We start from the raw sequence: 24,910 nt of genomic DNA, 5'->3' as shown, positions 1-24,910 counted from the left end.
GGGATGGGACATAAGGGCCTGTCTTTCCTACCTTCTGAACCACTCCCCGTTCTGAATCACATACCAGGGACCTCCTGGCCTTCATGGATCACTTAGACATTAGGTGGACTCCCCCTGAGGGGGGGGGGGGTGGCAGAGGGGGGGGAGGGGGGCAGAATGTGCCAGAGCCTTCTGGGTCCCAGCGTGCTGCCTGAGGATCCCAAAGAGGTGAGTGAGAGGTTGGCTTAGAAGAAAACGACCAAATCAGGAAGGAGAGAAAGAGGAAAGCAAACTATTCTTTGACCCCTCGCCTAGAAAACTGTCACTGTCGACCCACTGGAGCCTGATTTCCAATGGCCCCTAATTCACACGGTCTCATACCCCTGCTCCCAGTCTGAGTTCTGCCAGACAGGAGGAAAGCAGGTGCTCTCAGGAAAAAATCCAGACTCTTTTTTTCTCTAACTCTGGCAAGCACTATCAGGCACAGAAAAGTAAAAGGCCTGAAGCCATGCAGGAAGCAACAGATCTCATTATACAATGAAATATCCTTTGATTCTGTACCAAGTGATAGTCCAAGCAGCAAGCAAGGAAGGAATGGTTTAGATTCTCAGTAAAAGCACATCTATTGCTTAATGGGTACAAGGTTTCCTTTTAGGGTGATGAAAATCTCTTTGGACTGGATAGAAGTGATGGTTGCACAATATTAATGAAGGTACTACATACCACTGAATTGTACACTTTAAAATGATTAATGGCTAATTTAATGTCATGTGAATTTTAAAAATAAAAAAACACAACTATTAAATGTGAAAATTAAAGTCGAGCAAGGTTACCAGTATATTAAAATGATGGAAAGAATTCCATGTGACCTCAGCAAATTAGAAAATAGTCCATCAAACTAAGATGGAATTTTATTAGGAAAAGAAATAGGAGGAAGGAAACAAACACATAAAATACATATTAGACAAAGAACAATTAGGCTTAACTATAACAGACTAATCCTGGGTTGAGGTAAGAGAGAAAAGGTTATAAGAGCATAAATTAAATATGATTCAGCAATGAAATGAAGTTAGTAAATAAGCTAACATGACCTGGGGATGTGTTTATAGGAGCATGATTTACATGAGCCAGGAAAATAATCTTTTTCTGCCACTATACTTGGCATTGATCAGGCTTTTATTAGAGCACTGTGTCCTGTTTTGGTCGGTGCATTTGGCTCTAAGGGATATAGACAACATTTTTCAGCTAGAGTCACACACATTGTTAGCCCACTCAAATGTGTACTAATCAGCCACAATTCCCAGCCCTGTAAATGAAAGGTGGGAACATTCTAAAGGCTCTAAGACAACTCTGTTCATTTTCTCTTGCTATGAGCTTTATACAGCCTTCTCAGGCCATAACTCAAGAGTCAGACTCAGGCACAAAGGCAGTGCAATGGAACTGGCTCTCACAAACACTGGCAGCTGATATGCAAATATCAGAACCATCGGGCTGGGCCCTAGCAAGTCCCAGTCATGCCCCCATGTGGACACAGCAAAGCACTGGCACTGATATGTAGGAAATTCACAAGCATCCCAGCCTACCCTCCTGTCAGCACAAAACCACAGACCGTGCTGAGGGCTACCCCTTTAAAGCCAAACATAAACTGAAGGAAAGAGAAAGGGCTTCAGTGCCTTATTGCCTGTTGCATTACTACCTGAAGCTGACAACCCTGAGAATCCCCACAATTCAGCTCTTAGGGAGGACTGTAGTGGTGAAGAATCTGAGGCCACAGTTACCTGGAGCAGCTGGACTCGGATGGGGACCTTTGCTGCCCTTCATACTGCTGCACCAGGGCTCGCACGCTCCAGCATGGATTCCCAATCTCCTCATCCACGCTGCTGTTCCTAAAGGCAGAGGGCACCAGCAAAGGAGAAGGTGTCAGTCCTTCAGGTCAACCCAACAAGTACTGATAGACACCACTTTGGGAGCATTATGGGAAAAAAGATGAATAAGGCAAAGTCCCTGCCTTAAGGACACTTGAAACCTAGTAAGAAAGGTAGATACAAAAAACCAGTAATTTCACCAATCTCTGCAACACCTCAGAGTCGTGTTCCCTCTCAGCAGATGCACACCCACAAAGCATTTCCTGCCATGACTCTCTAGGACAGCCCGCCCTTTAGGATACACTCCAGGGGAAGACTCAGGGATGAATCAGGATGTTGCTGCCACATATATCTCCCAGTGCAGAAAACACACTGTGCCAAAGGCATATATTTAAAACTCTGGGTACTTCCCTGGTGGTCCAGTGGTTAAGAATCCACCTTCCAAGGCAGGGGACATGGGTTCGATCCCTGGTCAGGGAACTAAGATCACACATGCTGCGAGGCAACTAAGTCCATGCGTTCTAGAGCCTGCATGCCACAACTAGAGAGAAGCCTGCGGGCTGCGACCAAGAGTCCGCGTGCCACAACTAAAAGATGCCGCAACTAAGACCAGATGCAGCCAAATAAATAAATACATGAATATTTTAAAAAATAAAATAAAACAAAACTTTGCACACCAAAGCAAAAAATTACATATACGATTCCTTTACTTTCTACTAAAGGCAAAATAAACATCTCTAAAAGAGAGGGCCTTTTTTCTCTTTTGGAGTGCCCTCTCCAACCTCCATTCCATGCTCTTTTCTGCAATGTGGGCTGTGTAGGTGGTATTTCCCTTTACTGCACTATATCATTTAAGGGAAGAAATATCAGAGTGGGTTGAGTTCCCATCCCCAGATTTCCATCCTTACCTCTGTCTGTATCGAAAGACATCCCGCCCTGACCGTGACATGTCGTGACACACATCAGCTAGGGCGGCAGCTGCTCCCTGGGCCACAGCAGTGGCACAGTGTGGCTGGTGACTCTGCAGAGGGGCTCTGGCGTCCTGTCCTTGGTTCACTGTCCTGCTGGAGCCCGGTTTGAAATGAGCTGCCAAGGCCAGGACCAGCCTCATGATAGACTTCAGGTTGCCTTCCACGATATCTGAGGATCGGAACAGACCGAGAGGTCCTAAGAGAGAGGCAGAGAGCTGAGGACTCCTTCAGTTACTACGTATTTGCTAGTGAGCAGGTAAGCAAGGCAATCAAGCTCTCTGTGTTCAACAGGGAGACAGAGTATTTGAAAGCAATTACAATAACGTACAATAACGTATGAGAGGAGAAGTACAGGGTTCTCTGGGAGCTCAGAGAAGAAGCATCTTGTCTAGTCTAGAGGGCTCTGGGAGGGATTCCCTGAGGAAGTGAGTTCTAAACTGAGATGTGACTGACCAATAATGGTTTATCAGATGAGGGAAGGGAAGGAAAAGAGTATTCCAAGAAGAGGGAACAGCAGGCATGAAGGTCTAGAGGTGAGACAGCACGACACACCCGAACTGCGCCCTCCAGTATGGGAGCCACTAGCCACATGTGGCTATTGAGCACTTAAAAGGTAGCTGTAGTCTGAGCTGAAACGTGCTAGTACTAACCTAGCACACACACAGAAACAGAATGAAAAATCTCATGAGACTTACAAAAAATAGAATGTAAAATGTCTCATTAATAGTGTTTTACATTGATCATATGTTGAGCTGATAATATTTTGGACATGTTGGGTTAAGTAAAATATATTATTAAAATTATTTTCAACGATTTCGTTTTCTTTTTTTTTAACCGTGGCTATTAGACACATTCAAGTCATGTATGAGACTCACGTTATATTTCTATGGCACACGCTGTGGAAGAGGAACAGAAAGCAGCTCAGCATAGCCAGAGCTCAGAGTTCAGGGGGAGAGGGTGAAAGATGGAGGAGGATGAACAGGAGGTGAGGTCAGAAAGGGCATGGTGAGCCAGAGGAAGGACTCTGGATTTTCTCCTAAGGGCCCTCAGATGCAGAGGAATGGCATGAGCATATATACTCTTAGAAAGATCATTCTGGCTGCAGTGTGGAGAGCAGAGGGGAGGGGGACAGAAATGGATGCAGTGGGACTAATTAGGAAGCTGTTGCACTTCTCCAGGTAAATGACAATGATGTCCTGAACGGCAGTGTTCCCTCAAAATAGCCGACTTTAATGGGCCAGATCCCCAAGCCCACTCCTCATGGGGACCAGATCTGAGATATTATGGCATTCTAAATTTTGTCCTAGAAAAAAAAGAGCAATGCAGGCAGAAAAAAATATAATAGGTCTGGTTAACATAAGGAAATAGGTAAAATTCTATGTTTTAGTTTCATAGCCTTTTAAATATGCAAGGCTTCCAAAAGGATTGATTGATACCTTCTACAGGCACTCTCAATGGTCAGTATCTGCCCCGCATGAATGAGCCCAACACAGAGAACACTAATAACACACGAAAGGAGGGCTCCCTCCTGCCCCCCATTCTCATTAGAGCCACAGGCAATCAGGCCCAGAAACTGAAGCTGAAACAGAACCAGATTATAATCAGTTCTACAGAAGCAGTGAGAGGACCTGGGAGCCTGTGCCTTCTGAGGACACCTACACCATTTCTTCCCTGAAGCCTGGGCTCAAACTGGAATGAGAGGTGTCCTCTTCTGGCCATGTGGCTCAAAAAACTCAAAAAACATAATCTATCTTCATTTTTGATAGCTTAAACAAGACATTCTAAAATTAATATCACAATTTTATAATTTCTTTTCTGTTAATCTTCCTACACACACTCAAGCAAAACTTTACTCAGTTAAAATGAATAGAGAACTTCTATCTTCACCGCGGTTTCCAAAGCACTTGGATTTTGATAATCGCTCTGTCCCAAGAGGATAACTTTCTTTATGGAAAAATGATACGAGGTCGTGGGCCTAACCCTACTCGAGCCTACTCGGAACGCTCAGCTACATAACAGGTAGTTCTTCTGAGGGTGACAGTCACCAGGTAAAGATGAGTGTACTCACCCACCACGGACAGGATGAAGCACTGACCTTTAGCTGAAGTCTGGTGCATACGAATCTTTTTGGAGGCTACAAACTGTAACACTTTCTCCACATTATTTTTCATCTCCTGCTGGTTACTGGGACTCAGCTGTACACCACTCAGCTTTTCTCCTGCTGTTAGGATAAAGAAAATATTTGAAGTTATGGGGAGCAGTACTATCACAGTTTCATAGTAGCCAGACACAGAGAAAGAGAATATTTGATGTAAACACTAAGATTATCTATAAATATGCAAGTGAGTTAGGCCTTGGTGTTTGTAATTTGGATGGGGAATAGGAAAATGAAAGTCTTTTGCGGGGCCTTCAAATTTTCAAATTTATTCCCAGGGGCCTGTGAAGTTGCTGTGCATACATTTTTTCATTCAACAAATATTCATGAATATTCATTCCACAAATATTCATGAATATTCATTCCACAAATATTCAGCACAATATGCACTGTGTGCCAGGCCCTATTCTAAGCACCAGAGAAACAGCAATGACCAGGACTTCGTCTTTCCTTCCATCGTAGAGTTTATATCTGTAGGGATGACAGATGACCAAGGTAACAAATAAATCTTCAATATAATTTCAGGTAGTGATAAGTACTATGAGGAAAGACAGAGAAGAGTGATCACGGTCTCTCTGATAACACATTTGGGCAGAGGCTTGAATAAAGTAAGAGAGGTTAAGATTTGCAGAGGAAGCATTCCAGGCTGAGAATGCACAGATCCCAACCCCAAGGTGGGAATGAGCTCAGCTTATCTGAGGAACAGCAACAAGACCATAGGGCTGGAGTGGAGAGAGCAAGGAGTCGAGTCCTAGGGTAAGGTGGAGAGGTAAGCAAGGCCAGGCCATGTGGAGCTTTAGGGACCAGAGGAAAAGAGCAAAGACCTTGAATTTTATTCTATGTGTAATGGACAGCCAACAGAGGGTTTGAGGTAAGGGAGTTACATGATCTGATTTATGTTTTTAAAAGTTGACTCTGTGTGGACATAGATTATGTGAAGAGGAAATAGGGAGATTAGCTAAAAGGGAAGTGAAAACAATCAAGCAAGAGATAATGATGGTTTGGGAAGAAGCTGACAGGTGAGAAGTCAGATACTGGGTACATTTTTTTTAAATTTTTAATTAATTAATTTTTTAAAGTACCAATGTTTATATGGGTGATTACAGGGCACTGAGAGTAAGAAAAGGGACTCAACACAAGGAAGAACAGGAGGTAATGCCAGGTGATAGCGGGTGGAGTCTGCTTCATGACAAGCCTCGAAGAGGCACAAAAGCTGTGTCCACTGGCTACTTGGGAGGTCTCCCCAGCGGGAGAAATGGTATCTTGCACCAGTTCAGGGAAGGGAGGGAAGAAGGGGGAATTTATCCCCTGGATTTCTCCCATCTCCCATTAGTCAAATGTTATCCCAGGAGCACTAACTCTTCCACATTCCTGGGTTGCTAGTGGCTACTTGAGATACCAGATCCCATGTCCTGTGGGGTCATTCCATCCAAGTCTGGAAATGATGGGAGGAGACAAACTCTGGGTATGCGGCTGGTGAGTGCCGGAGAGAATCTGGTTTTGTACATAAGATGTGTTCATGACAGTCCAACAGTGTTTTTCTTTTACCAGAAGAGGGAACCTGGCATAATGATCAAAGACCTTTCCCAAGGTCACATAGCTAGTAAGTGGTAAATTCAGGATTTGAACATAGTCTTGGCTCTGGAAACTGGCTCTGGAAACTGTCAAAGACCAAGATAAGGAAGTTGGATTTTATGCAGCAGGCAAAGGAGAGTCGCTAAAGGGTTTCAAGCTGGGAATGATGTAAGATAAAGAGCTTTTTATAAAGCTCCCAATCTCTACTTTGCTCCATCTTCCCATGTGGCTGAACTTGGCACAAAAGTAGGTGGTCCCAGAGATGTGAGGACATCCAAGACAGTTTTTGAGCTCTGACTAGATCCAGAGCTCACATGGGCTTCAACACTGCCTCATAATCTTTCTGTCTTCATCAAAGCCTACACCTACCAAAGAGACTAGCTGGTCAGAGGCAGGCAGGATCTGGGCGGAAAGGTCAAAATGAGGGGAAGAGTAGATTGACCTAAAGACCAGGAGCAGGAGAACCAGCCATACATCCACTGTCAGCCAGTGGGTCTGGGGATGTTGGCACCCGCATATGAGCCCTTTGGTGCTGTCTGAGATGGTCAGATCTCATGAATTGTCAGCTGCACTGGTCACATTTATGGGGTCGGTATTTGGTGTGTATCCGAGTATGTCTTCCAAGTTCATCAGATCGGAAGAAGGACCAAGTACAGGCTTCCCACATGCATTTACAGGGACTTTCACCTGTGTGTTTGCGTTGGTGACTCACGAGGTGGGAGCCCTTAGCTTTTTCACAGTTCTCTCAGTTGCAGCGGTTAAGGCCTTGAATCTGGGGATCTCCTCCTGGGAGCCCTTTCCTGGGCCCCGGAATACTGCTCTGCTCTCCGTGGAGCAGGTAAAGACTACTTAGGTAGGAAGGGGTCTTCCTGGGAGACTGGCTGGCTCACAAAAGAGCCCTGGGATTCCAAAGCCAGCAATAATGGGATCCAGCTGGGGGCATCCCTAAGTTGTGGGGTTTCTAGACTGCAACATCTGAGCCAAAGAGGGGAGCATTGCCTGGGCCTCAGTGGGAGGCACGGTTGTATACAATAATGTTTTACGTGTTAAAGGGTCTCTGTTAGAAGTTACTGTTGGGAAGCCAGAATAAGGCATTGTTCGCATTCTGATGTGGGACATCATTGGGATTCCACTGGCAGGTGAGACTGGCGGCCCATTGGGGGGCATTCTTAGATTCCCACCAAAGGTCGTGGCCCCTGGAATACTGGGCTCTCCTAAGGGCATTGCTTGGGGCCCCTGGAAAATCATCATTCCTGGCTGGGAAGGAGACATTCCCTGAGTAAATCATCTGGGAAGGAGTGAAAGTCACTTGGGGGCTCACACCGTGGTCAGGCAGCAACATACAGAACTGTGGTCCCGTTTCACCAGCATTCTGCCTGGGTGCCTCAGCAGAGACCAAGGGGATCCTATCCAGTTCTGTGCACTGACGGACATGTTGAAAACCTGATGGGCCATGGTTCCGAGAGGTGTGCACTCCACTGCTTCCAGGAGATGAAGACATGTCCAAGATAGACAGTGACTTCTCAGTCTCCTCTGTGAACTGGTGCAGAGCCACATGCCACCGGCTCAGGCCCTTGGCTCCCTGCTCCATCTTAACCTGGGATCGGTTGCACATTGAGACTACACAAGGGTCCAGACCCACACCTGAGCAAAGCTCCTGGGTACATTTTTAATATAAAGCGCACAGCACATGTGAAGGACTGGATATGATATATGAGGAAAAGAGAATAATAAAAGACAACTTCTAAATGTTCTGCTTTAACAGCTGGGTGAATGGTACTGTGATGTGTTAGATGAAGAATCTCGGAGGATAGAGGGATTAGCGGGGAGAAGAAAAAACTCTGATTATGACACATGAAGAGAGCTGCAGTTCTTTCTTTTGGCCCAACCAGAGATTGAACCCAGGCCCTCATCAGTGAAAGCGCCGAGTCCTAACCACTGGACCACCAGGGAATTCCCGAGAGCTGCATTTTAGACATCCAAGCAGAGACGTTACAGGAAGTTGATATTCATGTCTAGAACTCAATGAAAAGCTTAGGGCTAAAGATACAAATTTGGGAAGAGCTCACTTAGGGATAGAGAATATATAAGGACTAAGGTCTAAGCCTCTAAGGAGAACTTCAACATTTAGAGGTCAGGAAGGAGGAGATAGCCAGCAAAGCTAACAGGAGAGGCCAGTGAGGAAGGAGGAAAACTCGAAACCACAGGTCCTGGCGTCCAAGGGGAGAAGGTGTTTGGAGGAGGAGGGAGTGATCCACTGTCAGGTTCTGCTAAGTTGAATACAGCGAGGACTGAGGCCTGGTCACTGGATTTGACAAGGCAGAGGTTGTGACCTTGAGGAGAGCAGTTTCGGGGGAGTAGTGGGATCAAAAGCCCAGTGAAGGCTGGCTAAAGAAAGAATGGGAAATAAGGCAGTGAATTCTGTGAATTTTTCTATATAGCCAAGTCACAACAGAACGCAGCATTTAAGAACCTGGGTTTGGGGTAAACGAGAATACGTATTCATATTGCTTGTATGTGCATAGAATATCTCTGGGAAAAAAAAAGCAAGAAACTGCTAACACTGGTTGCCTCCAGAAAGAGCAGGTAGCTGGCAGGGGGACAGAGGTGGAAAAATGGCTTTCGACTTTATATCCTCTTGTGTTGTCTGGATTTTCTAACTGATTACATTTCCAGTATAATCTATTCAAATGAATGAAGAATTAAATGAGCTCATTTTAAAATGAGCTTTGGAATTAAAGCAGATCTAGGTTTGTATCTCTGCTTTGCCACTTACAGTTAAGTGACGTTGTAAAGTTGCTTAACCTTTCTAAATCCTATAAAATGGGTGAAATAGTACTTACATCATATCTATATCATAAGCCCATCAAAGTAGCATGCTTAGCACAATGCTTGGTATATACATATACATATATATATAATATATAAAGTACTCAATGAATTTACATATTTTTATAAATTCTCTTTTAAGTTTGTTTCCTGAAAATGGGGCTATTATGTTTCTCAAAGGTTGATGATCAAATGAAATTAAATGAGATAGTGTTCAATAAATAGCAGCTGCTATTACTATTACCATGGTTATTACAACCATAAGTGAATACTCTAATGAATCCATGAGCTGTCTGAATGAGGTATTCATGGACAGGCTGTCTGTTGCAAACCTGACTTCTTACATACCACTTGCAAACCCCACATCCCTCAAAGACTCTAGGCAAGGTAAGCTGACTTACATGACAATGAACGTTTGAGTACCTACTATGTGTCTGGCACTTGGTTAGGGGTTGTAGAAACAGAAAAAAAATTATACTGTACCTGCTCTTAAAGAGCTCAGTCTATACAGGAGAAATAGATAGTAAATAATTACCTTTTGGTGAGAGAAATAATAACAGAGCTACAGACAAATGCTATGGAAATAAGGTTATGATACCATCTAATAAGAATGACCGGCAACAACTCCAGGGCTTCAAGAAAACAAGGTCTCTTGGGAAGCATCATGGTAGTGAATACCACAGAGGGGTCCTTTTGCTGCTAACACACCTTCTTTTTGCCTGGCTACCGCTTCCTTTTCCAGCCTCAGTCTAGACATCAAATCTTCTGGCAAGCCATCCCTCAACCCCTAAGACTGGGTTGGGTGTCCCCCATGTGCTCCTATCTGTACTTGCCCCATCAGAATACTAAGTACATTAATGGAAGTGACTTCACTTTCCAGTCTTTCCAAATAGATTGGGAGACTCTTGAGAGCCTAGACTGTGCCCATCATCATACTCCCAAAGCTTAACACGGCACCTGCAACACAGTGCTTATTGACGATAAATAAATAAAGTAACCTTGGGCAAGTATTTTAAGTCTTCTCTACTTCCATTTCCATTTATTTTATTCATTTATTTAAAAAATTTTTTTTGGCCGCAGTATGCGGGATCTTAGTTCCCCGACCAGGGATCGAACCTGTGCCTCGTGCAGTGGAAGCTCAGACTCTTAACCACTGGACCACCAGGGAAGTCCCATTTCCATTTATTTTAAAGAAGGAGCAATCTGCTCTGAAGGGTATATGGAGGATAAAAGAGGTCATGTTCTGGTTTACGCTAACATTGGAGTCCAGGGCCAACTGACCTACAATCTCGATGAGATACGCCAGGATCACCCCATCCCGGAGATCCTGTCGCAGGTCCTGCACAGGCTTCACTGTTGGCCTCTTCTTCAGCTGTGCGTTCACCCAGGCCACATATGCCTGCAGCTGTTGCTGGAAAATGAAAGGTGGAAATAAGGGAATAGTTGCATATTACTCTTATCCTCTACCCTGCACCCTCTAAGGCAGCATTTGAGATTGGGCAGTCTATATCCAGAGGGAGGAGGAGGTTTTAAGGAAAGAAAGAAAGATGGTCAGACATGGAGTATGTTCTAAAATTCTCTAGTTTTATGCTAGTCTCCAGGGATAAGCTAACCTCTGACTTGGGTGGCAGTGTGGACACAGGTACGCAGATGAGTGTTTCAGTGACTATGACTCCTGCTTTCCTTGAGTTTTGCTGTCAACCAGGGATAAAGGCTGGGCCAGAACCACAGCCAGTTTTCAAGTGTAACCACTGCTGCCAGCAACCCATTATGCTTCTCAGGAACAATCACTCATGTCCTGTATGCACAATGAACTGTGACACTCCTAAGAACTGATCTTGGGGAACCAGGAATCAACAGAAACCAAGCTCAGAAATGCCTCTCCCATAGCTGATTTCTTTACAATGAGGCTTAACTGAACCCAATCCAAGGTTTATTCTCCTGAGCCTATAATCCTGGGATTGCTACGGAGCTAGTTTTAATCCATGCTTTATATTGTCAAAGAGGATCTAGTTACCTGAAACCTGCACAAAGAAAGAAAAAGAAAGGCTATGACAAGCAGTGTTCCTGAAGACTGGGGCTGCAGATGGAGGGAGGTTTCATTTTTCAGACAAAGCTATGGTCCAGTACCATCAGAAACCCGTCAGACTCAGGTTGGACACATAACTCATCCCAACACTTAGACAACCTTACATATTCCATTTTAAACACAGCTTGCATTCAGGTGTTTATTCTGATTATCTGGTCTGAAGATGGGCACTAAATATCAAAATAGCACATGAACAATGTCAGTACAGGCAGCAGTTCTGTCTGATTTCTGTAGAAGCCCAAGACCCTGAACCTAAAAATTAAGTTCAAAGGCTAACAGTATTAAACTATAATTTGGTTAAAGTACAGTTGATTTCTAAGCCCCAAGTACTTCCTTAATGAAATGATGTTGGAGATTACTCACTGGCTGCTTCCTGGGCTTAAATGAAATCTTCACTATTTTCTTTCTCTATGTCGATTTGTGGGAATAAATAAAGTCCTTTGGAAGGTAGTGCTAAGGCAATAATCTATCAGCTACGGACAAACTATAGGAAGTGCAATGATCAGCAGGAGGTAGGGGGAGGAATCTGATATTTACTGAGTACCTACCATGAACTAAACACTATTTTTGATGTTTTATATATGTTTTTTAAAATAAATTTACTTATTTACTTATTTTATTTTTGGCTGCGTTGAGCCTTCGTTGCTGCACGTGGGCTTTCTCTAGTTGTGGTGGGCACGGGCTTCTCATTGCGGTGGTTTCTGCTGTTGCAGATCACGGGCTCTAGGCACTCGGGCTTCAGTAGTTGCAGCACGTGGGCTCAGAAGTCGTGGCTCGCAGGCTCTAGAGCACAGGCTCAGTAGTTGTGGCACACGGGCTTAGCTGCTCCGCGGCATGTGGGATCTTCCCAGACCAGGGCTTGAACCCGTGTCCCCTGCATTGGCAAGTGGATTCTTAACCACTGCTCCACCAGGGAAGCCCCTATATATGTTTTAATGAGTTAATAATGTACCTGGAACACAGCCTGCCACACAGTTGATGCTTACTAAATGGTCATTATTATTTTCATTATCATTATCTAATTCAGTTCTCACAAAAGCACTGAAGGGTCGGTATCATCTCCATTCTATGGATGAGGTTCAGAGAAATTATGCAACTTCTCTAATGTCCCCATAGCTAGGACCTGGCAGACCTGGTAAGGAAACCCAGTAAAGATGGTCCAAGCATTTACCAAGGGCCTCTTGCTATTCAACTCACTCTGCAGAATAGAGGCGGCTGCACCTTCTGCCTTAACATGGGCCAGACTCCTGTCCAGGTCTGCTCCCACTGTACAGCCAAAACACTTGTGAGGCAGGCCAGGCAAAGGGCACTTCCATAGCAAACCACTATGCTCCAGGCCAGAAAGGCATTATGGGTAACAGCTGGGTCAGATTACCAGGCTTATGTACAACTCTCTGTATCAAATCTCACCCCCAACCCACCCTCCACACATTCCTGCTTAAAATCCTTCACTGGCTTCTCATTATCCTCAAGATAAAACCCAATCTCCTTAGCTGCATTTAAGTCTGTCATGTGCTGGCCCTTACCTCTTCTCCAGCTTCACTCACTCCCTTCCCCCACTTTTGCCCCCCATGTTTCAGTTCAGCCAAACCATGTGCAGTCCCCCAAATGCACCATGTTTTCCAGCCACGCTACCTCCCCCTGCTTGCCATCTCCTCTTAAATCTCAGCTCAAGCATCACCTTTTCCAGGAAGCCTTCCCTGACCCTCCCACACACCTCAGACTCCGATCTCCTTGAGGATGTCCTGTGTCAAGCAATCCATTCAACAAGTTGAGTGCAGGCACTGTTCTGCTATGGGGCTACAAAGAGCGTTATGCCTTCGAGAAGTTTGCAGGAAAAATACGAGAAGAGAGGGAGAGGAAGAGAAGCTTGCAGGCTGGTAGAGACAAGCACTATGACAGGTGTGTACAAGGTGCTAAGAGAGTATTAGCCCAACCTGAAGCCCATGCTCGGCGGTGGAGGGGTTCCTGAAGGAGGAGAGGAGGCAGAGGGGACAGTGAGCTCAAAAGGAGCTCAGGTCTGAACTACGCTCTATGCAGGAAGTTGTAAGAGTTCAAGATTGTTGGACTCAGAGTAACAGGTGCTCAACAAATATCTGTTTGAATCAGTGAATCATTTGTCACATTTCATCAGGCCAAGACTTAAAATGACTGTAAAAGTTAATTATGCAAGGGCAGACAAGAACAAGTATTTTTCATCATCAGGCCAAGACGATTTTACTTAAGTAACCATAGCCTTCTTTTGGTCAATGAATAAAAGTAAGTTGTCTCTGATGCAAAACTACTTTGAGGCTCCAAACAGTAATGTTCATGCACATTAATCACAGCTCTGGTCTTCCAGTAAAGAGGATTCTACAGCATAATAACTGTCACCACTTTTCTGAACACCTACGCTGTGTCAAGAGCTATGCTAGGTCCTTAAACACATTTTCTCTAATGCTAATCTGCCAGCGATATTTTACTGTATCTATTTTGCCAACTGGAAACTGAGGCTCAAAAAAGGTGAAATAAATTGTTCAAGGCCACCCAGACTGTAAACCATATGAAATTCACCCTGACTCCCAAGCCAGTGCTCCTTCCACTCTACACTCGACTACACTGCCAGCTAAATTAACGCATCCCGGAGGTTCAAATGACCTCACCAAAACTCTTAGAATGGAAGTCACTTCTTCCACCACATCCAATGTTTGAGTCTCTTGTGTAATAATCTACAGTAAGTAGTTGTCTACTAATAAAAGTGTGCTCCCTGGACCAGCAGCATCAGTATCACCCAGGAGCCTGTTAGAAATGCACTCCCATAAAACATTGTAAATCAACTATACTTCAAAACAACTATACTTCAAACAGAATAGAATAAAATAAAATAAGGGCTTCCCTGGTGGCACAGTGGTTAAGAATTCGCCTGCCAATTCAGGGGACACGGGTTTGAGCCCTGGTCCAGAAAGATCCCACGTGCCATGGAGCAACTAAACCAGTGAGCCACAACTACTGAGCCCACATGCCACAACTACTGAACCCCACGCGCCCAGAGTCCGTGCTTCTCAGCAAGAGAAGCCACCACAATGAGAAGCCCGTGCACTGCAATGAAAAGGAGCCCCCACTCACTGCAACTAGAGAAAGCCCACGCGCAGCAACGAAGTCCCAATACAGCCAAAAATAAATTAAAAATAAAAATAAATAAAAATAAAATAAAATGGAGGGCTTCCCTGGTGGCGCAGTGGTTAAGAATCCACCTGCCAATGCAGGAGACATGGGTTCGAGCCCTTGTACGGGAAGATCCCACATGCCGCGGAGCAACTAAGCCCGTGCGCCACAACTACTGAGCCTGTGCTCTAGAGCCCGCAAGCCACAACTACTGAGCCCACATGCCACAGCTACTGAAGCCTGCGTGCCTAGAGCCCGTGCTCTGCAACAAGAAAAGCCACGACAATGAGAAACCCGCGCACCGCAACGAAGAGTAGCCCCCGCTCGCCACAACTAGAGAAAGACTGCGCACAGCAACAAAGAGCCAACACGGCCAATAAATTAATTAATTAATTAATTAAAAAAAAAGAATAGCGGGACCCTTGAATTGGGTCCCCAATTTCTAATAAATAAATAAATAAATAAAATGGAAATGCAGACTCTCAAACAGTGCCCCAGCCCTAATGAATTAGAACCTGGTTTTGTTTTTTGTGTTTTTTTGAACCTGTATTTTTAAAAGAGTCCCCTCATCTTGTATTTTCTCTGTCCCAGCTCTGTAATCAGCTATTTCTCAAAAGAAAACAATTCTGGCTCCTTTTATTGGAGAACAGTTTTTAGAATCCAAACTTTGGGCATGAGGTGTACTCATTCTACTTGGGTAACATTCTGGGCCCTCTCGGTAGCAGAGTAGGAAATATGTGTATGTATACACACATACACACATATCTGTATCTACTTATCTTGACAGACTGATGGAGAGACATACCATGAATTATCCTGATCCCGCCTCCAGCCCAACACCACAGGGTTCGCCTCTCTTTTTCTTTTCCTTATATGTAACTCCTTTCTCCCACAGTGAGAAATCTGACTCTATTCACAGTATATTTACCAACATTTCCGCAGTCCTAGGAAACACATCAAATAGTTTGACTTGCTAATCCATACCTTGTGAAAAACAAATTTACTAACCAGAACATAATATTTGTATATAGTTCTTTTTGTCTTTGGCCTTACAGTGTACACTCAAAATACTGATTCCAAAGTGACTTAGGTTAGTTCTTTTCTTTCCACCACCTTCAGTGTGGTTATGTTACTAACTGCAATAATGGTTAGGTACATTTATTACAATTTACAGTCCATTTTGGGTTCTCCTCACGTCTTGGTGGATTTTAATTATTTATTTTTGGGGTAGGAGAAAGATTACCATGATTCTAAAAGTCAGAGCTATATAAAAACATATATTCAGAAGTATCACTCCTCCATCATTCTTTCTACTCCATTCCCTTTTCTCCATTCTTTCCACCCCATTCCTATCCTCCCCTGTAGGTAACCAATCAGATTCGTCCTATGTTATCTGGGGAAAAAAAAGAGATGTATATTTTCTTATTTCCCTTTCCTTCTTATGTGAAAAACAGCACAGCATTGATATTCTTTTATCATCTGCACTTTTCACTTCAATTAATATTCACTTAATATATTCTGGAAATCACCCCATAATGGTCTAGAGATCTTCCTTATTTTACAGCTACATAGAACTCCATTATGTGGCTATACCATAATTTATTCAACCACTCTTATACATATGGGCATTCAGGTTTTTTCCAATATTTTGCAATTAGAAACGCTGCAGCAATGAGTAACCTTATGCGTGCGTATTTTCATGTTGATGGAGGTCTACCTTCAGGGTAGATTCAAAGAAGATTGCTAGGTAAAAAGGCACATTAAGTAGATAGCTTTATCATATATTGCCAAAATCCCTGCCAAAAGCATTGTATCCATTTGCATTCCCAACAGCAATGCAAGAGAGTGCATTTTCCCACAGCCTTGCCAACAGAACATGTTGTCATACTTTTAAATTTTTGCCAGTGTGACAGATAGGTGAGAAATTGTATCTCAGTGCTGTTTTAATCTTCATTTCTTTAGTTATGAGTTTGAACCTCCTTTGGTAGGTTTAAGAATTCATTTTATATTCTTATCTTTTATATCTTTTTTATATCTACATCAATTGTCTGTTCACACCTCTTTCCCATTTTTCTATCAAAGTGTTTGGTCCTTTGTGCCTCCATTTTTAAGGGTTCTTTATATATTAGGAATGTTACCCTTTTGTCTTTGACATATGTTGTAGAGATTTCCCAGTTTGTCAGTCATCTTTTGACTTGGTTTATGGTAGTTTTTTGGCCATGAAAAGGTTTTCATTTTTATATAATCAAATTTACTGATATTTTATTTTATTGCCTCTGAATTTTGAGTCATGGTCAGAAAGCCTTTCCCTACACTTGAGGTGAAAGAATTCACCTCTGCTTTTTTCTAGCTCTCATATGGTTTCAAAATTGTTTACATTTAGATCCCTGATCCATTTGGAATTTATTCGTGTATGATATGAGATATAGATACAATTTATCTTTTTTCAAATGGCTACCCAGTTGTTCCAGCACCATTTACTAAAAAGACACTCTTTACCCCAGGGATTTGAGATGCCACCTTTATCATATACTAAATTTACAGAGTTTAGGTTTATTTCTGGACTTTGTATTCTATATCACTTGTATATTTGTTTATTCATGCACCAGTACCAAAATGTTTTATTTGTAGAGGCTTTATAGTATATTTTAATATCTGGTACTAGTCCCTCCCCCTTGAAATTTTTCTCTTTTTAATGTTTTCTTGTCTATTCTTGCAAATTTATTTCCCCATACGAACTTCCATAAAGCCTGTCAGAATTTTTATTGGGATTATATTACATTTATAAATTGACATAGCCAGAACTGTTACCTTTATGATGTTGAATCACCTATTCAGGAATAGGGGGTGTCTTTCCATTTGTTCAAATGTGTCTTTCAGGAGTGTCTTAAAGTTTTCCTCTTGTAGGTTTTATACATTTCCTGTTAAGTTCACTTCTCAGTATTCAATTCTTCTTTATTGTGATTATAAATGTGGTTTTCTCTACCATTACATTCTGTAATTGGTTACTCTTTGTGTATGTGAAAGCTGTAGGTTAATTTTATATCCTGTTACCTTATCTTCTATTGTTTGTTTTATCAGTAATTCTCAATGCTTTCCAGGATTACTGTCATAACATCTACAAAAAGAAATAGTTTTACTTCTTTACTAAGCCTTGTGCCTCTAATCAATTTCTAAATACCCCTGGTACAATGTTGACCAGTAGTGGAGATAGTGGGCATCCTTACCTGTTTCTGGACTTAGAGAAAATACTTGTAGTGTTTCCCAATTTAGAAAGTGACTGGTTTTTAGGAATAAGGTATGTGTGTGTATATATATATATTTATTTATTTATTTTATCATGTTAAGAAAGAATCCATCAAGTATTCTTTTCTTTTTATTTTTTCGACTTCTTTGGGGTTTTGTTTGTTTGTTTATTTATTTATTTTTGGCTGCGTTGGGTCTTTGTTGCTGCACGTGGGCTTTCTCTAGTTGCTGCAAGCAGGGGCTCCTCTTCATTGTGGTGCACAAGCTTCTCATTGTGGTGCACAAGCTTCTCATTGCGGTGTACGAGCTTCTAGCTTCTTGTTGCGGAGCACAGGCTCTAGGTGCATGGGCTTCAGTTGTTGTGGCATGTGGGCTCAGTAGTTGTGGCATGTGGGCTCAGTAGCTATGGCTTGCAGGCTCTAGAGCACAGGCCCCGTAGTTGTGGTGCAAGGGCTCTAGAGCACATGCTCAGTAGTTGTGGCGCACGGGCTTAGCTGCTTCGCAGCACGTGGGATCTTCCCAGACCAGGGCTGGAACTCACGTCCCCTGCATTGGCAGGCGGATTCTTAACCACTGCGCCACCAGGGAAGTCCCTACTTTTTTGTTTTATTTTTATCACACACTATAAAATACAGGGCATGCTACACAATACACTGCATAACCTTCTAGCAGGGGTAGACGAGCGTAACTGAGTTATTTTTCATCCATCAGGAAAATGCTTCCTTAATCAATGTTCTCCAAACCCTTTAACACATAGTAACGATTAACTCCAGAGATGCGCCTATGTCTTTCCATCAAGTTCCACTGATACGAATAATGGGCAACCATTTTTTCCTTGCCCCTGTTAGTGAACCTGTGGATGCGCGCAGTGGCCTTTCGCAGTTTGAACACGCATGGTAATGATGGCGATCCCAGAGTGAATCTCGAACCACATCTCGATGCCGTTACCAAGCAAGTCTTATTTTCTTGAGTGGTTTTATAAGGAACGGGTGTTAAATTTTGATGAAAGTTTTGTCAGCATTTATGGAGATAATTCTATGATTATTGTTCCTGAGATCTAGTATATGTGGATTTCCTAATAATGAACCTACCTTGCATTCCTGGAGTTAATCCTATTTGATCATAATAATTACATTTTTAGTGTGGTTTTGAATTTTGTTCACTAATAAAATATTTACTAGTGCTATATTAGTACTATATTTGTTGTACTTTTTCATGGGTATTCACAAGTAATATTAGTCTGTAGTTTTCTTTTTTGCACTACCATGTAGGTATATTCATAAAATGAAGCAGGAAGTTTCTCCTTATTTTCAATCCTCTGACATCATCTGTAGAGCACTGGGACTGTCTGACGAGTGGAGGTTTGGTAGAATTCCCCTGTGAAATAATCTCTGCCTGGTACATTTTTTGAGGAATAGGAATAGTTCCTTATTAAGGTTCTCTATTTCATCTACAGAAATTGGTCTGTTTAAATATTCCATTTCTATCAATTTTAGTAATCAGAATTTCCCTCAGAAATTATCAATTTCACCAAAGTTTTAAAATTTATTTGTACAGACCTGCAAAGACTGTTACAGTTTTTTCTGTTTCAAGGATTACTTCTCCACTCTCATTTCTTATTTTGTATATTTGTGCTTTCTCCTTTTTTCTTCCTCATTATGTTTATTTTCATCATCTTATTTTGTCTATTTTTACAAATGGTTTCAAGAATTATTGCTATTCTGGACTAAATCCCTCTAAAACCATAATATCTAGAACCAAACCCAATACTCTGGCTATAAAATCAGACAAGATGTTTCACATTCTTTTCTCCTTCTCTTCCCCTTCTTCCTCCTCCTCTTCTTCTCCTTCTTTTTTTGTTACCACCTCACATAGTTGACTCAGTGCTATCAACCAAACCTCTAAAAATTTTTAACACATTCTGCTGTGAAGCCAGTCTCCTCTATTTCCATTCTTGTATAACTGGTCTTCTTGATGCATATTTATCTTTAACAAATTTCAACTGGTTAGATCCCATCTCACAAGATCCTTCCAGACCCTGTCATTTCATGTATTCATTTATTCAAATCAACCAACATTGCCAGGCATTGTGCCAGGCCCACTGATTACAGGCATATAAATAACTCTAATACAAAATGATTACTGCAACAATGGAGAAGTGTTAAAAAACGCTATCTATGCACAGAAGGAGCAACAGGATGGAAGGATGAGGCTATTAGGGAAAGATCAAGAGGAAAGAAGACATTTGTCTGGTTCTTTAAGGATATTTGCCAATTGGAGAAGAGTAGAAGGGTATCCTAGTGAGCAGTAATAAAAAAAAAAAAAAAGAAAGAAAGAAAAGAAAAAGAAAGGAAGAGCCTGAAGGCATATGGTATCTTGGAGGAACAGCCAGTTAACAAATCAGTGTGTGGGCAGAGGTGTAAGTGGCAGGCAATGATTTTGGAGAAATAGGTCAGCACAAAACCTACCAGAACTTAGACTTAAAGCCTAAAGAGCTTCAAAAGGAAAGCATGGAGTTTTGGAACAGGAGAGTGAAACGGTGAGACATGTATCTTAGAAAGGTCACTCTGGACACAGCAGAACATGGGACAGAAAGAGCAGCATCCAGGCAATAATTCAAGTGAGAGAAGATGAAGGCCTAAACTGAAGCAGTACAGTCAGAAAAGGACAAATTACAGAATTAAGTCAGCGATGACTGACAGGAGGTAGGCAGTGACGAAAAGAGAGAGTCCAAAACGTCATACGTGTGTGTGTGTATATATGTGTGTGCATATAGATTTATACAGTTGACCCTTGAACAACATGGGTTTGAACAGTGTGCATCCAATTATAAACAGACTACTTTCTTTTTCTTAACCTTTTTATTAATTTATTTTTTTATTGCAGTATAATTGATTTACAATTTTTTTTTTTTTTTGGCTGTGCTGCACAGCTTGTGGGATCCCAGTTCCCCAACCAGGGATCGAAGTTGGGTCCTCAGCAGCGAAAGCACAGAGTCTCAACCACTGGACTGCCAGGGAATTCCCTACACAGATTCTTTTCAAGAGTAAATACGACAGTACTATAATGTCTGTGGTTAGTTAATGCAGATGTGGAGGGACTGTGGGCCTCCAAAGGGCTACCTATAAGTTATATGCAGTTTTCCCACTATGCGGAGGGTTGGCGCCCCTAACCCCCATGTTGTTCAAGAGTCAAATATGTAAATATTTATCCCCCCCTTCACGTTGATTAGAGATGTGGAACTACTATTACCATATTACAGGTGTGGAAACCACGGTTCAGAGCAACAAGCCCAGGGTCACAGGGCTGGTAAGCGGCAGAACAAGGATCTCAACCCAGTGCTGACTCCAAATCCTGGGATCTACAACACCCACAAAAGTAAGGTGAACCATAAGAAGTTATTTTGGCAGGAAAGGGAGTGAAGAGAGAGGGCACTGAGGGAAAGAAGAGAATGAAAATGCACTGAGTGCCCATCCGTGTCAGCCACTGAATGAAGCTCTTTGTATGCATTATCTCCTTTAATCATCATATCCAGTCATTAAAATCGATATTATTAGTCCCATTTTTCATATGGGAAACATTGCTCAAGATCATAGTGCTGATAAGTGGTGAAAATGGAATTTGAACCCACCCCATCTTACTCTAAAGAATGTATTATTTCTACTACAGCAAAGAAAGCATACAATGAGAGAAAAGGAAGGAATGCTCAGGTCAGAGGCTGGGGTATATCAACATCAAAGGGACAAGTGAAGTGAGCAGCAAAAAAAATTCTTTTAGGGAGTCCCCTGGTGGCCTAGTGGTTATGATTCTGGGCTTTCACTGTAGGGGATCGGGTTCGATCCCTGGCTGGGGAACTGAGATCCTGCAAGCCTCGCAGCGTGGCCAAAAAAAAAAAAATTATTTTAGAACATGCAATCAGAGAGACAGGCGAAGAATCAAGAGAAAGTGTTATGTGGGAATCCAAGACCAGAGAATGTTAAGACGGGTGGTCAAGAAGGTCAAATGCTATAGAAAAGTCAGGCTGAGGACTGGAAAACCCATTTCATTTACATTTAAGAGGCTTTGGTGACCTTTGTGAGAACTGATAGCATGCACGGTGGGGTGAAAAGTCAGACGGCAGTGAACTGAGAAGACCTCAGGAAGGAGGAAAACAGAAATGGTGAGAGGAGGAGAGAGGGTATTTGCTGGAGAGGAAGGTGTGAAGGAATGAGGGTTTTTTAGGATGAGAGGATATTTGCAGGCTGAGATGAGGGGTTAGTGAAACAGAAACAGATACAAGGGGAGGAGCATGAATGAGGAGGGAAGAGGGCCACTTCCTCTGATGATGATGAGAGCCAGGAATAGGTACCTCTGTGGGGAGACGGGGAGGTGGGGAAGACGGCAGCTGAAGGAGCTCAAATCCAATTGCCCCTCTATCCATTATAAAGTAGGCACGTCTACCTGTTGAGAGTGAAAGGGATAGGGAGAGTGATGGAGGCTTCAGGAAAGGGACCCTGTGGGAAGCTGGAAAGAGCTAAAGATTTCCTGGCAACATCAAGGACTCAGCTGGGGCTGGAAATCATAATTTTGTAATTGAATCAACCCGTAAGGTTCTGTGTTTCCTCTAGAAGTGCTCAGCAGGCCTGGGCCCTGAGTGGAGGAAACCAGAAATAGGCTAATGTAGGACCAGAACTGGTCAGAGGAGAGGCAGAGATCGCTAAGGCAAAGGAAGTGAGGATGGTGCTGGGAGTGTATTTGAAGGGATTGATCCTGGAATCTGCACCTGGGAGAAGAAACTAAATGAAAGCTGATAAACTGAGAAGATGGAGAAGAGTAAGGAGAAGAGAACTTGATGCGATTGAAAATAAGTTTCATGGGAATGGAGGAGTGTGGAAATTGGGGCTTTGAGCACTGAGTGGAGTTTCAGAGTTCAAGATTTCAGGGGTAGGGCAATTCTGTGGAATAAGATGCAGGATGTGGCCTCAGTACGTGGCCTTAGTGAAGTGGCAAAGAGGGGGAAAAATCATTGCAGTGGGGACGGTCAAGGAATTGCAAGGCTGGAGTATCTTCATCATGGATCCTGAAGTCATTCCAGAAGAGTGGTAGATGGTTAAATCCTGAGGATATTTACTATTCTGCCCAGAGTCATGTGATTTTTAAAACTGATAAGCATGTCTTCAGTGCAATCATTGATAAAAAATTTTAGTTGGGGCTTCCCTGGTGGCACAGTGGTTGGGAGTCCGCCTGCCAATGCAGGGGACGCGGGTTCGTGTCCCAGTCTGGGAAGATCCCACATGCCGCGGAGCGGCTGGGCCCGTGAGCCATGGCCACTGAGCCTGCGTGTCCGGAGCCTGTGCTCCACAACGGGAGAGGCCACAACAGTGAGAGGCCCGCATACCGCAAAAAAAAAAAAAAAAATTTTAGTTGAAGAAAGGCCTTTGTCATGTCACTACTATGTCTGCATGTTGATCTGTTAAGTGGCATCTAACAAAGAGATCAGAGATTCACACGTGAGTGGGACTATTCTTGTCCACAGGTTAAGGGTCACATTGACTTCAGATCTCGGCCTCTCGCTTTAAACCTAACTTGGGAGACAACCACTAAACCAAGCCTCAGTTTGTCTCCTCTTTGACTTGAAGATTCCTGTACTTCTCACCTAGGGGGCAGGCAAGACCTAGTTCTTGCTATAAATGCCTGCTGCTGGCTCTGAAAAAAATTGATTTGAAGGACAAAGTAGATACTTATGAGGACCAACCACCCCACCCACTTTCCTTCCCCACAAAGATGTTTATCTTAAAATAGGCCTGGGGTGCAAGCCCAGGCCCTGAGTAGCTCTGCTGCTAGGTTTTACAACTGACTACACCTGCTCCTGCAGCAGATGAAATAACATGTGCTTTTTGTAAGAGGCTGTTACCCTCTGGGCTGTTGGACTAGTAGTTTTATTCTTATTTTCCTCCTCCTCCTTTTTGCTTCATAATCTTTTTACAAATTATAACTTCTATGAACTCCAGATATGTAGAATAGGGAAAAGCAGAGCTTCTCTGTTAGGGCTGGGGTGGGAATCCACAGGTCAGTTCTCTTACTTTCTTTTTCTCTGACTCCACCCACCCCCGACCCAGACCCTCAGACATCTGAAATAACTCCTTAGGGCTTCTTTCAGCAGCCGGGGGAAAAAAGCACTGCATTTTGTTTCCTTCTAGCACTGTCATTTTGTAAGTCTATTATTCAGTGAAGACAAGATGCAACAGGTTCCAAAATATGAAAGTATCTTGGTTATTAAGAAATATATCTTGAAAATGCCCCCCAGTTCTTGATCTGTTTCCAACAGCAGCTGGAGAAGCACAGTAGGACCACAGTCAGATTCAAATCAGGCCCCTGGGGGTGTTGTAGCTCACAGCTCTTGGGGTAGCTGCCCAGCTCACAATAATTCCCTTCTCTAGAAACACGCCCCCTCTGCAAAAACAGTGGTGGGCCCCAGGACCAGCTGGTATCATGTAACCCCATCTACTGGCCACAGGTGACTGGTCTAGCTGAGTTGATTGGTCAAATCCAGCCAATCCCTGGAATTTTTTGATCTGGCATTTAGGAATCGAATCAGTTTTCTCTCTCTGTCTCTGACAAAGTTGTAAGATATAAAAGTTGGATGTTGCCATAAGCCATGTTGCCCACCTGAGAGAAAAGTCATTTGTAGTGAGAAGGAAGCTACCCACAGAAAGAACCAGAGATAAGAGACAGAGAGCAGAGGGAGAGATCCTGCCAGTGTTTTGAGATCTTGATTTTCATTGTTTCTGGGACACAGCCCAATCCTTGCACTTTCCATGGTTTAGTTTTTCAGCCTTTTCCTTGGATTCCATGAGTCAGTAAATTCCACTTTCTATCTCTGCCATTTCAAGATGGGTTCTTGGCACTTTACAACCAAACTAATAAAGGAAACAAGACAATCCAACAGACGATGTCAGCGGCAGCACAGAAGTAATCTCAGTCCAGGATTAACATCTCTCATTTGTTCTGGGGAAGCTAGAAGGATGCCTGTGCAATCCAGAAGTTAAGAAAGACAGAGTTTTTATGACTATCTGAG

The 24,910-nt window shown here is 43.0% G+C and overlaps 1 protein-coding gene and 2 pseudogenes across 8 annotated transcripts in view; all 3 read right to left on the bottom strand.

Annotated features, from left to right (window-relative positions):
• Nucleotides 1–24,910, bottom strand: part of DIXDC1 (DIX domain containing 1) — a 74,101-nt gene that overhangs the window by 33,538 nt on the left and 15,653 nt on the right. For 7 of the 8 annotated variants that reach the window (XM_067750999.1, XM_067750998.1, XM_067751004.1 and 4 more), the window contains 4 exons: nt 10,656–10,785; nt 4,911–5,036; nt 2,753–2,984; nt 1,758–1,865 (listed from right to left, as the gene is read on the bottom strand). In XM_067750999.1, coding sequence (XP_067607100.1) covers nt 1,758–1,865; nt 2,753–2,984; nt 4,911–5,036; nt 10,656–10,785 — 596 coding nt within the window. The remainder of the gene's footprint in view (nt 1–1,757; nt 1,866–2,752; nt 2,985–4,910; nt 5,037–10,655; nt 10,786–24,910) is intronic. The other variant, XM_067751005.1, reaches the window with a different exon arrangement.
• Nucleotides 6,988–8,136, bottom strand: LOC137229719 (Krueppel-like factor 17; annotated as a pseudogene).
• Nucleotides 18,448–18,787, bottom strand: LOC137229718 (NADH dehydrogenase [ubiquinone] 1 alpha subcomplex subunit 1 pseudogene; annotated as a pseudogene).

The sequence above is a fragment of the Pseudorca crassidens genome, chromosome 9 (assembly GCF_039906515.1).
Source record: "Pseudorca crassidens isolate mPseCra1 chromosome 9, mPseCra1.hap1, whole genome shotgun sequence".
In the NCBI taxonomy this organism is placed as follows: Eukaryota; Metazoa; Chordata; class Mammalia; order Artiodactyla; family Delphinidae; genus Pseudorca; species Pseudorca crassidens.
The sequence above is the reverse complement of the archived record's forward strand: the minus strand, read 5'-3'. Positions and strand labels throughout refer to the sequence as shown.